The following is a 14,092-nucleotide window of genomic DNA, read 5'->3' on the forward strand; positions in this document are numbered from 1 at the left end:
GGAAATGCTCATTTTCTAATGTAGCATGAAGCTTGAAGGAGAACTCAAGGAGAAGATGTGGGGATATTTTACGACTTTACATAAAAACCTGCACTGTTGTGAGGCAGCAAATTCTGAAGAAAAAAAAACTACTTTTGTTTCTCAACCCACTGAGTTTCACACTTCTGTCTCTTTAATCTGTAGAAGTATGAGTGGATGAAAAGTGAGCAAAGGAAGAGAAAAATAGGCCACAGGAGGCTGTGTGTGTGTGTGCATCCGGATAATTTTGGACCCGTATTATGTGTTGCTTTCAGTGCTGCACAACACTGCGTTGTGGATTTTTTCCCCTTTAGATGAAAAAAAAAATCACTGACATGTCTGTACGTTTCCACATAAAATCATTTGAGAATTCCTTTAAATCCATTTCTTATTTGCAAGGTACTCTTTTGTGCATGTGCTGTGACTTTACCTGCCTCTGGATTTATTAATGCAGAGGGCGTGCAAATCCCACAGCTGACAATTTAATGTTACAGCACATACAGTCACTTTCAAGCTCATCTGGGAGCCGTATTGTCTTACATGGTTCGTGCTGAATTTGCATGAAATTCAACCCCTTCCAAAAGATAGGATCTGACCCGGGAGCTGAGCGTGAACAGGAAATAATGTGAAAACATGAGCCAGAAAAAAATTATCTCTAACGACAGGATGAGGGATGTGGAGAACAAATAGAGTTTATTGCACACGTGGGGAAGAGAACAATCCCCAAGAAAACTCAGGTGAACGTGCTCTGAGTTACACAGCCAGACAAATCCAGTGTCTGACTTTATGAACAAACCGCTACACCGAGCACACTGACGGTGTCCTTCCTTATCTACAGTGGTACATCTAGACTTAAGTCGCGCAATCCGCAAAACATTCAAATATCGTTTATAATGCAAGCGGCAAAACCTCACGTCACAGAAAATGAGCTCAGTGTGCTCAGTGTGGCTCTAAATCCCCACTGTTTGAATCCCACTCAGTCCCCTGCGGCTGCTTAGCAACCCCTCTCCAGCACAATATACTCTGAATTAACAGGGTAAAGCGTGACCGCTGCCTCCTCAAAACCACGAGTCAAGGGTGCTCTCCCATCATCAACGCCTTCTCTCAGCACCGCAGCAATAAAAGCCTCTGATTTATTACAACGCGCTTTCAAAAAACACACACGCACAAAAAAACAAACAAACAAGGTGAAAAGCAAACATGGGATACAAAACAGTCTGGAGCTCGGGCAGGTGTTAGTGTTGATGCGGGTCGTCCCACATATTACTGGGAGTCCTGTTTTCACTTTGTTCTCGCACATACTGTGTTGTTGTACATACAGCTCAAGCTTGTGACCTACATAAAAATGCATGATGCTATGGATTGTCAGTCCTCGACTTGATTCTGGCATCTCACTTCATGCAAACTGGATTTTCCATCGTGCACTGCTTGGCTTCACATTAGTCTATGCTGATGGCCCTATGACAAATTCACTGCTACAGCTACAAGTCCCAGACCACTGTCTCCCCACTGTTATAATCCAGAATGAGTGACTCAGTAATGAGGGACTGTCTTCATGAGATTCCCCCATAAAACTGTTGGCAAATCTGCATTGAACATGCGCTCAAATCAAAAGGTCCTCATATTGATGCATTATGTTTGGGTAACATCATAATAAATAAATCAATCCTTATTAACTAATGCATTTTCAAACGTATCCGCTTATATAGAGCGGATGGAGCGTGAAGCAGCAGTGATGTTGGAGTTTGTTGAGATCTGTCCGCGGTGCTGAAAAGAGAATCCGCTCGTTCAAATCAATGGCGAATAGATCAGTTTTCATATCGACTCACAGTATTCTGGGCGAAAAAAAAGTGACACTGGTGCCTCAATGTTGAGTCAGATACAGAAGAGTGTTGCTTCCATTTTTATTTTTGTTTAGTTAATTGATTTTTTAAAAATATTATAGTGTTTGAAAGGGGGAGTAAGGAGGAGTACCGTGCAGATCACCAGATTTGTTTCACCTAGTTGTCACAGCTGATGAGTTTTTGAGCAAGGCACTGGCACACAACCCCGCGCCGGTCTCTCGGGATAAGCGCGTCAGCTTAAAGCGTTAAATGTAAATGCGAAAGCCTCTGTGGAGACTCGGAAGAAGGGATTAATACCCGCAACGCTGGGCTGTTAAAACTGCATTAGACCTGGATCCTCGTCGCCAGCTGCACATCGCCCGTGGCCAGATCACAATTTCGTGAAAAAGAAAATCTGCACAGATGCATCCCCATCAGCGCGCGTTATCGACTGAAAATGACATTTTCCTTTAAGATGATGTAAGGCATTACTTCACGGGACGTTTTTTTCCCCCTCTCCCTCCTGCACAGCTTGGAGCAACATTATCTTAAACCTTCTGCCAGTCCAGTCGTTTCCGCACTCAGCAGTTTAGAGAGATGGGAGCGCGCAGGAGTACCGCTTCCATCCTCCTCTCCGAGAGCATCCTCTGAGTATGTCTCAGTATCCCAGTAGTCAGGAGCGACGCTGAGTTGCAGGATGAAAGAGGGGCTTGCGCATTTTTTTATTTTATTTTATTTTTTTAGTTTATCTAGGGCTTATGTGGTTGAACTAGGAGCAAGATGCAAAAAGGTCGAGTCTCTTCACAGAAAACTTGATTAGAGATGCTTTTACTTTTTGTGACGGTGGGAATTTTTCAGAGTCAAGTGAGGATTATATTTCTTTGAAGTCCCACTGACGACCCATCACAGTGGATGTGTGTAACATGATGCCGGTTATGATAATCGATTCCGTTCAAAAAGGATGCACCGTGGGCAGGCACATTTACGCACGGGGTTAAAGGATATACTGTAGACACACCTTGGGATTGTTCTGTCATGAAACACTGGATGAGAGGACTGCAGCTTGAATCAAGGCTATGCTTTGGGTCTGAGCGCATCGGCACCATGCAGCTACACCCCACATCCTGAACTTCTGGGACGTTTGCGCTCCGCGATCAAGACTCGGATTTCGTGTAAGAAAAACAAAATATGGCATTGAGCGAAAATTGCAAAACGCAACCTGCTAAAGAGCAAAGCTCGGTGCAAACCCCTCCGTCGGATGTGATTGAGCTCAACGTGGGTGGACAGGTGTATTACACTCGTCATGCCACCTTGACAAGCTTTCCAAATTCCTTACTTGGGAAGCTGTTCTCTAACAAGAAGGGGTCTTCAAATGACTTGTCCCGGGACCTCAGAGGGCGATATTTTATTGACAGAGATGGCTTTCTGTTCCGTTATATATTGGATTACCTTAGAGACAAGCAAGTTGTCCTCCCTGATCACTTTCCCGAGAGAGGGAGGTTAAAAAGAGAAGCGGAATACTTCCAGCTACCAGATTTGGTCAAACTTTTGTCATCGGATGAGTCAAAACTCCTTCCAGACGACTTGTACCACAGTGATTTCGACGATGTCTCGCAAGGCAGCGACCAGAGGTTTTACCCCTCTTACTCCTTGGACAGGAGGTATGGCTATATCACGGTGGCTTACAAAGGAGTTTGTGCCGCGGGAGCCAGAGAGAGTCAAACTGATTCCAAAGGCAAAAAGTTGCCGAGAATCTTCATCAGCAGCAGGATTGGCTTGGCGAAAGAAGTGTTTGGAGACGCCCTGAATGAGAACAGGGATACGGACAGACCACCCGATCGATACACGTCCAGGTTTTACCTCAAGTTCAGGCACCTGGAGAGAGCTTTTGACATGCTGTCAGAGAGCGGCTTTCACATTGTGGCCTGCAATACGTCCCTGACCGCGTCCTCCATCGGTCATTACGCGGATGACAGGGTTTGGTCCAATTACGCACAGTACATCTTCTACCGTGAGTGACGATTTATTCCCACTCTTAAAAGGAATGTGAATTTAAATGGAGGCTTTTTGACCTTCAGGGGGTAATAATGAATCAACCAAGTGAAAATTAAACGCCAGCAAATGTAAACTAATAATAGATAAAAGAAGATAATTAGCAAGTGCCCCTCCCTTCCACAAACAGCCACATTCAGGGAACATATCTGTGTGGTATAACGTCAACCAGAACGGCTGTTTTCTTTCTAAGTGATAAAAGTTCGGCATTGACATTTTTCTAAATCGCATCTAATTTAATTCCAGAGACTGCCAGGTGATGTGCAGAAAGGGGAGGGTTGTGTTCGCTCACTCCACCAGGAGGCACGGTTGGGTTGGAGCCTCATCCTCAACCTTTGCATTTCTTGCAGTGGATGATTTCAAACTTGTGTTTTTTGGCCTGATATGAGAGTAAAAACTTGCCCACGGGCCCACGGGGAGTTGAGTCACGATGCTGCTACACTTCAAGTACACATGCGTCATGTGTGAACACAGCTCTCTCCCTTGGATTCTGACAGCCGATGGGTTATGAATAATACAGCACCAGTGGGCAGGAAAAAATAGTCACATAAATGCCCTGCGTTCCCTCCAATCAGCTTTGCCTTTTTTTTTTTTTTTTTTTTTTAAACTTGGAGATAAAGTTTGTTCATCAGCACATTACTTAATTAGCTGCAAGTATGGCTCATTCCTTTGCAGGGGAAGGAGTTGTGCCATATGGCCAATTAAAAAGCACTTTGTTCGTTATTCTGAATGACTCCCTTTAGAAAAGCTGGAGAAACCCCAGTTAATGGGTCAAGGTTGGAGGCGCAAGAGGGTAGACTGAGGGAGACATGACATATGATTTGCTAATAGCGTTGTTAATTCAGGCTAATTATGACAGAGAGGTCCGCCTTAACACGAATGAACATCCAGCCAGGAAGGATTTTCCTGAGTCATTAAATGTTCTGGGGCATAACATATGGAGAAGGTGTTCACCCCTTTCCCCATTAACAGACATCGCCCGAGGACAAAGTGATAGGACAGTAGGAGAAGGCGTACGAGTCGGTGGGATGAGACGGGGGATGAGAAACTGCAGCAAGTACAGCATGAAAGGAAAGACGCTGCAGAGCAATAAGAGCGCAGAGAGGAAAGGAGAAGATGGAGGGAATTAAAGGAAGCAAGCTGAGAGGAAGTGAAGAAAAGGGAGGCAAGCAGATGGAGCAGAGAGGGAGCGGCTGATCAGGAGGGATGAGGGAGTAAAAGTTGCATGAGACCTGGATATGTGAAGAAGGAACTGAGGCAGAAAGAAGCGAGAGGGAGCAAAAATAGATTAAAGTAAGGATCAGACAGGAAAGTTCATTGAGTCCGAGGGAGCGTAGAGGTAAAAAAAATAAAAAATTAAAAAATTGGGGTGGGAAGACGCAGAAGAGCGAGACACTGGGTTTTCATTAGGAGGGAGCAGACAAGGTAAAGGTGACAGGAAACGCTCACATATATATCGCAGGCATGACGAGACAGAGGCCTAGTCAGGATGATGGATAGACGCATCAAATGCAGACAGGCGTGAGAGCCCTTGCTTCACAGCGGCCCACCAGCTCTCATCCACTTTGAAAACTAATCCGCAACCTGATTCTGAATGTGGGACACTGGCTGGCCTAGGGCAGGTAGTCCTAAACTAAGAACCCATGTAGACAAGTGCACCTTTGGGGGTGACGTGAAACAGATGTGCTTTATCATTGTTTGTTGTTGTCAGCAGAACATTTCACCGCTCTCTTTATACCCCCCCACCATCCAAAGCTAGTGAAAATGCCAGGGGTAGAGTCTAAAAAGCACAATCCATTGAGACTTTCTTCCAGCTTGTCAGTTTCTTGTTGACATCCATGCTTAAATGTGTCCCTTGTTTTAAGCAGCTGCTCTGATACCAGCATCACACAGTGGATATTTATAATTTTGCCAACACGGTATCATTTGTATTAACGCCCAGGGGAATTCTTTCCCTCATTCTGTTAATACACTTTTGTTTCTGTAATCATCATCCTCTCCTGCCCCGCAGAGCCTGCTGTTTCTCCGCAGACTTAAACAAATTACACTTTCAGCGAAAGGGCGCTCTCCACAGGAGGCCACGCTGTCTGGGCATTCATTACGAGAAAGGGCTTTTGCATCTGTTGGCTATGATGAATTTAGCTGCATTTAACCAAGTATGACTTCTTCGCCTTTTGAATAAACAGCTGAACGAGAGAGAAATGCATCAAAACTGGCGATCGGGTTAGACTAGTGAATAGATCAGATCAGGAGCTGCATGGTCAGGAGGTACAGAGGATCCCGTCTCTGCAGCATGTTGCATTAGTCAAAATGCGTCCGCATTCTGACATCCAAAAGTCAGAATCATTAGATAAGTTGCCAAAATTATGAAGTAAGAAACACTTAAAATGTAAATTTAGACTGCAATTGTGCTGTGGAAAGATAAAATAGTAAGTCACCGTGACCATTCTCTGTGTAACTTTTCCTTGTTTTTCCTGTAAGTGGTTTTATTTACTAGTAGGGGATCCTGTCGAGTTATTCGTCACATCTAAATCTAGGTTGTTCAGCAGGATGGCGACGTTTGATTTCTCAATCTGCGGCCACGACATTATCGCTGTAGCGATTAACAACTCTAACCTCGCAGCTATCGTTTGGGACCTATCTCCTTATTGCTAATTATCTCTGGGGAAAGAGGACAGCGTTGGCTAATTAAAAAGCAATCTGTGATCCCAAAATATTTCCTCGTCTCCAGCCGTCCGCTGGAAGACAAACTGCAACCTATTTTAAAGGCGATTCATATTTTACAACGGGAGGGCTTTCATGGGCGAGGACTAGGAAAATACCATTATAACCCGCTTTAAATGTTCTGCCTCCACATCAGCAGAGCAGCAGAGCAAATCGTCATTGAACTCTGGGAGTGTTAACATCACAGGCGGCGGTTTCATCTTACCCACTTTGAAAGAGCCGAGCCGAGTACCAGGTCAAAATGGGAGACATGTACAGTAAAAATGGAGAATGATTATAGCTGCCAGGTGTGCTCCGTTCATATAGCTGTGCAGTCTTCATTTGGGCCACGAATGAGATGATGTGTGACCATAATGGCAACTGAACAATGGCTGAAAAGCGGCAGGGAGAAACGGAGGGGGGAAAGTAATCAATTGCTTTGGTGTAATGGAGGCAGAGATTGGGCCGTCCCCGGGCTCCCACAGAGCCTGGTTGGAGTCTGGATGGATTGGCAATGCATTCAGGAGATGGATGGTGTTCCCATGAATAACTCCTCTTAAAGAGCACCTGGGCAGAAAAATAGTCAGAAGTAAGCCGAGGCGCGCGTGTGTGTGTGTGCTCGTGCTATTCTATTTTATTTTTTCTTCCACTAGTTACAGAACCCTTGTGCACTACTTTAGTCGACAATCTGGCCCACCTTGGAAGTTAATCTGAGTTTATTGAAAAGGTGCAGATGCAAAAGGAAAGTATCGCCTCTGGAATCGATCGTTGTTTCAAGCAGCGGGCCCTGAATCACGCTGCTTGTTCTAAATCTCGCTAAAAGTGTTCAGAGGTTTGTACTGGTTTGTTTTATTGGATTCCACAAACCAAGATGAATTCGTGTTGCTTTTTCAGCGAGTTCAGTGACATCGAGACACAAGCACTATATAACCTCTAACTAACACATTTACCACTCACATAAATAGTCCTGAAAGACATCAATTTAAGGAAAAAACATCTGGTATCTTCCTTTGAAAGATCAGCCTGGTTCCCATTCTAAAGGGATTATCCAGCCGTCGTTTAAACGCCGGGTTATTTCTGTCCCTGGTTCTGCTATTTCTGCTCCGTGAAGCTGCTGGAGAACAGGTATATCAGCTCGCTCTGTCTGACACCTAACACCTTAATGATCTCCTCTAGAGACACTTAATGGCTACTTGGACGTGAGACTCTTCACATTACGGACAGGACTGAGTGTTTTCAGAAGACAAGGGGATCCCCTCTGTTAGCATGCGGGAGGAGACCCTTGTAAGAAAAAAAAGAAAAGAAAAAAGAAAAGAAATTAGCGGCAACGTACGTACCCAGTTGATAAAGTTGGTTGCTTGTTACCGGGTACTTGCACTTTCCCAGACGTCACTCTTTGACCGGAGCCAGCTTGACAGGGCGAGGAACAGAATCAGCTCCTCCAACCTCCCCAGGCCATCATTCAGGGGACGCCAAGGGCCCTGCGAGTACTGGGGACACCTTCTCGCCTTCTCCCGGCCTCATCCTGCTTTATCAGTGCTCGGGGGTGGGGGGTGGTGGGTGGGTGGGGGTGGGGGGGATGGTGATGGTGGTGGTGGTGGTGGTGGTGGTGGTTTCCGGGGTCAGGAAGAGGCTGATAGAAGTTTCAATCTGCGGATCAGGAGACGGCTGAAGGTAATTAATATTGATAAATTCAAGTGTACGCAGATATTACAGACACCATTGTAGCCGGCAAGAGGAAACGTAGTCGTCGCCATCAGTGAGGCCGCTCACAAACTGCTGAAGTGATACTTTCAGAGCAAATAAGACTATCTTAGTGAAATGGATTTCCTTGTCCCTGTAAGGACGGTCACTGCCTTTGCAAGACAAGCCTTTTTTTTTTCTTTTTTTTTTGTTATGCTGCAAGGACACGTTGGCCTAATTTGTGAGTTAACAAGCATGTAAACCTGACTCTTCCTGAAGCAGTGGAAGAGGGAAAACTGTTTTATGTAGCGGGACATGGGAGCTAGAGGATATGAGAGTGAGTTTAAAATCTGAGTCTCTGGTAGAACTGTCTGAGTTTTAGTCCCCCGACGCATATTGTCCCCGGCACAAGTAGCATTTTTAGCCAAGATGATTCTCCCTATTTTGTTTCCTCCACAATCGAAATCTAGGTCAGGAAATGTTATTGTGCCAAAGCCATGGAGAGATTAAAGCACTTCCGGATCATTTATAGCAGCCGGTCTCACTGGGTGATGCTGCGTTTGGGTAAATATAGCAAAGTGAATAAAGCAGACGTTCATTTCGAAAATTCACAAATTGAGTGTTTTTCTGTGACCCAGACGGCTCGGGTGTAACGCGCTGTTTCGTGATCAGAAAATTATTTTTCATTCATTTAGATTGAGGGCACAGTTCACATCCCCGCTAAGATTCAAATTTGCGGAACAGACAGCTTTGGGTCACAACATGAAATAAATTGGGTTTCTGCCCCCCTTACGTGTAATAACGTGGCGAAATTGCCGCGTGATGAGCCTTTCTTGTTCCTTTTCATTTATTTCCTTGCCTCTCGTGATTGTGCAGAACGTCTCTCAGATTACAGGACTGGAGCTCGGCGCTGGCCCTGGAAGTTAAAGCAGCCGCTGTCAGATACCTTTGATGAGTCAGTTTTCGGAGCACGGATAAAAAAAAAACAAATCCACTAACGTCTGGCAAGAAACCCACTGACATTTTGAGTTCACTCTGCCTTCAGTCCTTGTCACGTCCTACTTTCCTACCATTTAAGAGCTCGTTTCAGCCTAATGTACGTGCAGCTGAAGCTCTGTAAAGCCGGCCTCTCGAAGGCATGAAACCGAGATCCGTGCTTTCATTAGTTTGAGGACACCCCCCCCTGTGACACGCCCGCATGCCTCCATGCTCTGTGCAGAACTCGACTCCCTCTCCCTGTGTTATTTATGAGAAGTGCAGACACCGCCCAGGCCCGGTCTGAAGACCAGCTCTAGTCTTTTAATGTGGCTGGAATATGATCTCTTAGACAGGCTCTATGGATCTGAGAAAACACATTACAATCAATGGCTTCCCTGAAAAGATACCAAAGTGTATCGCACACACGCCCACTTGTTTAAATGTGCAAGAGAATGACTTTGCTTCCGGACAAAGCTATTAGTTGGTTCCTGTTTTTTTTTTTTTTTTTTTCCCTTTGATAGAGACATCAGAGATTGACGTTATACCACTTCACCCACAAATTAGTTTTCGCATTGTGGAGTATATGGCAACAGCCACGTCAACGCCCGTGCTCCATTAAGACAAACCGAATGAAAGCCTAGATGCCTCTCAGCCTCTCACAAGATTTAATACAGCTCATTCTCCCCTTCCTTGCATGGCTTGAAATTTTTATGCCGCTATTACTGGGTGTTGGCTAGTTTCCTAAACGGGTTGCCCCTCCGGACTCCAGCATCCACCCTTTTAAAAACAATCCTCAGCCTCCTCCTCTCGATCCTCCTCACTAAAACGCCTGCATCCATTTGCCCGGTGCGGCTCGTCTGCCGGATTCAGCGAGATTCATTTTCTGCGGGGGGAAAATTGGTGCGCTGATTGGCCTCTTTACCCATGGATTAGCCATTAAAAAGCTGTTAGCGACTCTCTCACTATCAGCTCAATGCAATCATCGAGCCAGAGATAAGGTCATTATTACAGTCTGTGCAGAGAGGTTAAAATCCCCCATGAACTCAGATCAGTTCAAATTGGTGCATGCTCTGGAAGGAGGTAATGGACAAATTATTGCTCCCTCTGAGATATCATTGCTATTGAGTCTGTTTCATCACATTGGGAAAAGCCATTAAGAGGCTTCTAGAGTCAGCGAGTTTATTCCTCATATACTGTTGTTTACATACAGTGAGCACAGCAGTTTTCAACATTGCACATTTCCACTTGTTTGTATATCTAAATGAGACCGTACTTCATGGTTATTTTCGGAAATGAAAGACAGGCGCAGTGTTTGCTATCTTTATTTGAACACCTCACAAGCCAGCGGGCAGAACTGTACAGTATTTCTGGTCCATAATTAGCTGTGTAGGAGGATGTGAGATGAGACAACAAGAAGGTGCAGGAGGAAAGACTATACTAAAATCATTTGCTGCTGCTGCTGGTACCCACCTCCTGCTCATCCAGAGCTCACGACAAGAGATCAGGACACTTCAGAGTCGGCACCCATTCACTCCACCGCCGCTGACCTGGCCTGGATGAAGGAGGCTTATCCGCATTGCCTACCTTTAGAGTGTGAAACATTTTCACAGATTATTTGGTTGAGACCTTTATTTAAACAGGTCAGTCAATCGAAGACAATTTCTCATTTACAGTCACGAGCTGGGCAATACGCAATACGTAAAAACACAAAAGTACGAGCTAAAAGAGTTGGTGCTGGTCCAAAAGTTAAAAACAGCTGTAATGATCACAAATTATTGTTGGGAGTCTGTTTTGGAAAGAGGAGAATGGGATGAATGTGCGACTCCAGTCGCTAGCAAAGAAAATGCGGGCTCTTGGGATAAACAGGTTAATGTAACTGCTAGGGCATAAGATACTGATGAAGCTGCCAATATAGAGCAGAGAGTTAAGACATATTTGGACCTGTGCATTATTTAAATAGCTTAATTTTGAATTCAAAATGATAATAATAATGTATATTTATGAGTAGCATTAAGCAGAGTTTAATATACAACAGCTATAGTAGGTAGGGGGTTCCTACTTAACATCTCATCAGTTTGGGGGTCTTTGACCTGAAAAACATTGAAGATCTCTGGGTTAAAATACGAAGGGATGTGCCCAGTGATTGTCTTGTAGATGAAACGATACCAGTGGATCAGTCTACGAGGGTGAAGTGATGCCCAGTTGACAAGTGAGTATAGGTAACACAAGACAACACAGCAGATGGCAGTGTGGTAGATGATGTCTAGTTTATTGAGAAGAGTTTTGGAGGCAGACTTGTATATTATGTCCTCGCAAATGAACATTGGGAGAGTGACCTTTGACTTATTTGAGTGGTCAGAAAATACAAAAATAACTTGGCTGCCAGGTTTCCTTTCAAATGGGAAACTGTAATTGCAAAGCAAGTTGACTTTTCTCAGAGACTTTGCCTTGGAAACTGTGAAAGGCCTTGTAGGGAGCTACATGGAGCTTGTGGGCTCTCCTTATCTGAGGGAACAATATTTGCACCCTACCTAGCTCTTTGAGGTTCAGCAATTTAATGTCAAAGCCAGTAACCCATCTGATATTTGTTTGAAGATATTTGTGTGACATTAAAGCTGCTGTGGCAGCGTTTGTTTGATCACTTTTAACCGTTATATTAATGCTAAAGGTCAAACAACTGACAAATGTGTTTCTCTCTATTTTTTTATTTTATTTTTTTTATTTCTAGGTGGGCCTTCACGGTGGTCGTCCTCCCACTGTGACTGCTGCTGCAAGAGCCACAAAAGCGAGCGCGAGGGGGAGAGCGGCACCTCCATCAACGACCTCTCCAGCTCCTGCTCCGAGACCCAGTCGGAGGCCAGCTCCCCTCAAGAGACCGTGATCTGTGGCCCCGTGAGCCGGCGGCCCAACGTCCAGACGCTGGATCGCTCCATGCCCAAGGGGCCGGCTCACATGATGCAGCACGGCGAGATGCGCCGCAAGACAGACGGGCTGCGCGTGAGGACCTTCGGGGTCCGGGAGCGAGAGGCCGCGAAGAGAAAAGCGAACAAGGAGAAGATGACACCAGAGCAGGAGCTGGAGAAATGCATCCAGGACTTCCGTCGCATTAGGATTCCTGATCGCTTTCCGGAGAGGAAGTACATGTGGCAATCAGAGCTCCTGAGAAAGTACCGTCTCTAATTATGAGTGTGAAGGAGAGGACAGAGAGACAGGCGCGCTGGTAGTGTAGTATCACGTCGCCGTCATTCAAGGGAACAACTGCAATACACTGCACCCTCTATGGCACATACTGTACTAGAAAAGTGGCCACTTTCTTGCCAGGATGAGCACACACAGTACAAGGCAGTGGGAGCCGGTGATTTGTGACGTATGCACGGTGTTGTGTATGATAACGCACATGTGTAAATCAGGTTACTCCTGTTGGGGCTTACATCGCACACAGACGTGCTAAAGGCAACAATATCACTAACAACAAAGCAACCTCAGGGGCAACAGTCATTTCAGTTCATCAACCTGTCCCATACTGTACGTGCAACCGGCCACAATAGCTGTTTTTTTTTTTTTTTAAATGGATGTACCCAGATGGTGCTGTGAGTTAGCGAACGGCAGTATCACTATACTTCACCAATAACACGTATACTTACTAGTACGCTTTGATTGCAGCACTGCATGTCATTTCACCTTTAGCATAATTATGCAATATTGGACAAAGAATTCTATTCACTGTTTGGTGTGATGGGTTAAAATGATGGTGTCATGACTGAGACTAAACGGGGAAAGCACTGCCTAGATCTGTTTGCCATTGTTAAAGTTTTTTTTGTTTTTTGGTTTGTCTAATGTTGTCATTATGTGTTGGATAGATGATGTTGTGTAGCTAGAGTATATAATGCCAATGGATATCGATCTAATCCTTGATTGTACGTGTGCAAAAAAAAAGAAAAAAAGGAAATAAATGGGTTAGAATTGGATTTAATCATAAAGGGCCTTCTTGCTACCTCTTGCAGTGTAAGCACAGCTTTGCACTGTGATTCATTGCAGTCAGACGGAAATGCACAAGTAGAAAATTCACTCCAAACTACACTAATAGTATGGCGTAGACTAAATTTGTATCAGGATGTGAACCTGGCATTTGAATTTCATTATCTGAGGGTGTGTTTCAGCCGAGAAAAACGTTAAAAAAAAATAAACTTCTGAATGTGACAGGATGACCCTGCAATCAATCAGGGCAACCAGATAAGTGAAGTATGCTTCTTAGCAAATGCAAAGATAAGAGAGCTATTTTGCTGTCAGATTGACAAGTGGGAATGTAAACAAATGTATTCCAAACAGAGTAACTCCCACTCCTCCTCAAAAATGTTGTGGGTGATTGAACTTGAGGCCGGCTTGGCTACAAATCTCTTTTATTTACAGGGTATCTTAGGTTCAGGTAAGCAATTATTTAACCTCAAAGGGGACATGAAATATGTATATTTTGTTGTGGGAAGTGTTAAGTTTATTAGAAATGCACCCTGGCTAAAATCTGATTTTCAAATATTTGCTAAACCACAGATGGGACAGTTTATTTTTGTAATGTCTAAATTTGCTAGGTAGCCAGCGAGCAGCCATTTTTGACAGATGTCATTGTCCGTGCATCCGGTTTAGTGCAACTGAGTTTCGTAGCTCCAGCTTCGGGATGAGATGTACCACATCATACTTAGGGCAGAAAGCTGGACGTCCATGTTGTCCGGAATGCAGCATTAGCTTACGCAGCGATGCACGGCATGCACAGCAATGATCTTGAGGATGAGGTGTTACAGGTAAAGCTTACTGCTGCAGTAGTGATGCTCCCATAGTCT

The 14,092-nt window shown here is 44.7% G+C and overlaps 1 protein-coding gene across 1 annotated transcript; it reads left to right on the forward strand.

Moving 5' to 3' along the window:
• The first annotated feature begins 2,092 nt into the window (after positions 1-2,092).
• Positions 2,093-13,225, forward strand: LOC125007670 (BTB/POZ domain-containing protein KCTD16-like). The gene is made up of 2 exons (XM_047584403.1): positions 2,093-3,852; positions 11,986-13,225. Exons 1-2 carry the CDS (start codon positions 3,030-3,032, stop codon positions 12,435-12,437), a joined length of 1,275 nt encoding a protein of 424 aa, XP_047440359.1. The 5' UTR covers positions 2,093-3,029; the 3' UTR covers positions 12,438-13,225.
• The last annotated feature ends 867 nt before the right edge of the window (positions 13,226-14,092 follow it).

The sequence above is a fragment of the Mugil cephalus genome, chromosome 5 (genome assembly GCF_022458985.1).
Source record: "Mugil cephalus isolate CIBA_MC_2020 chromosome 5, CIBA_Mcephalus_1.1, whole genome shotgun sequence".
Taxonomy (NCBI): domain Eukaryota; kingdom Metazoa; phylum Chordata; class Actinopteri; order Mugiliformes; family Mugilidae; genus Mugil; species Mugil cephalus.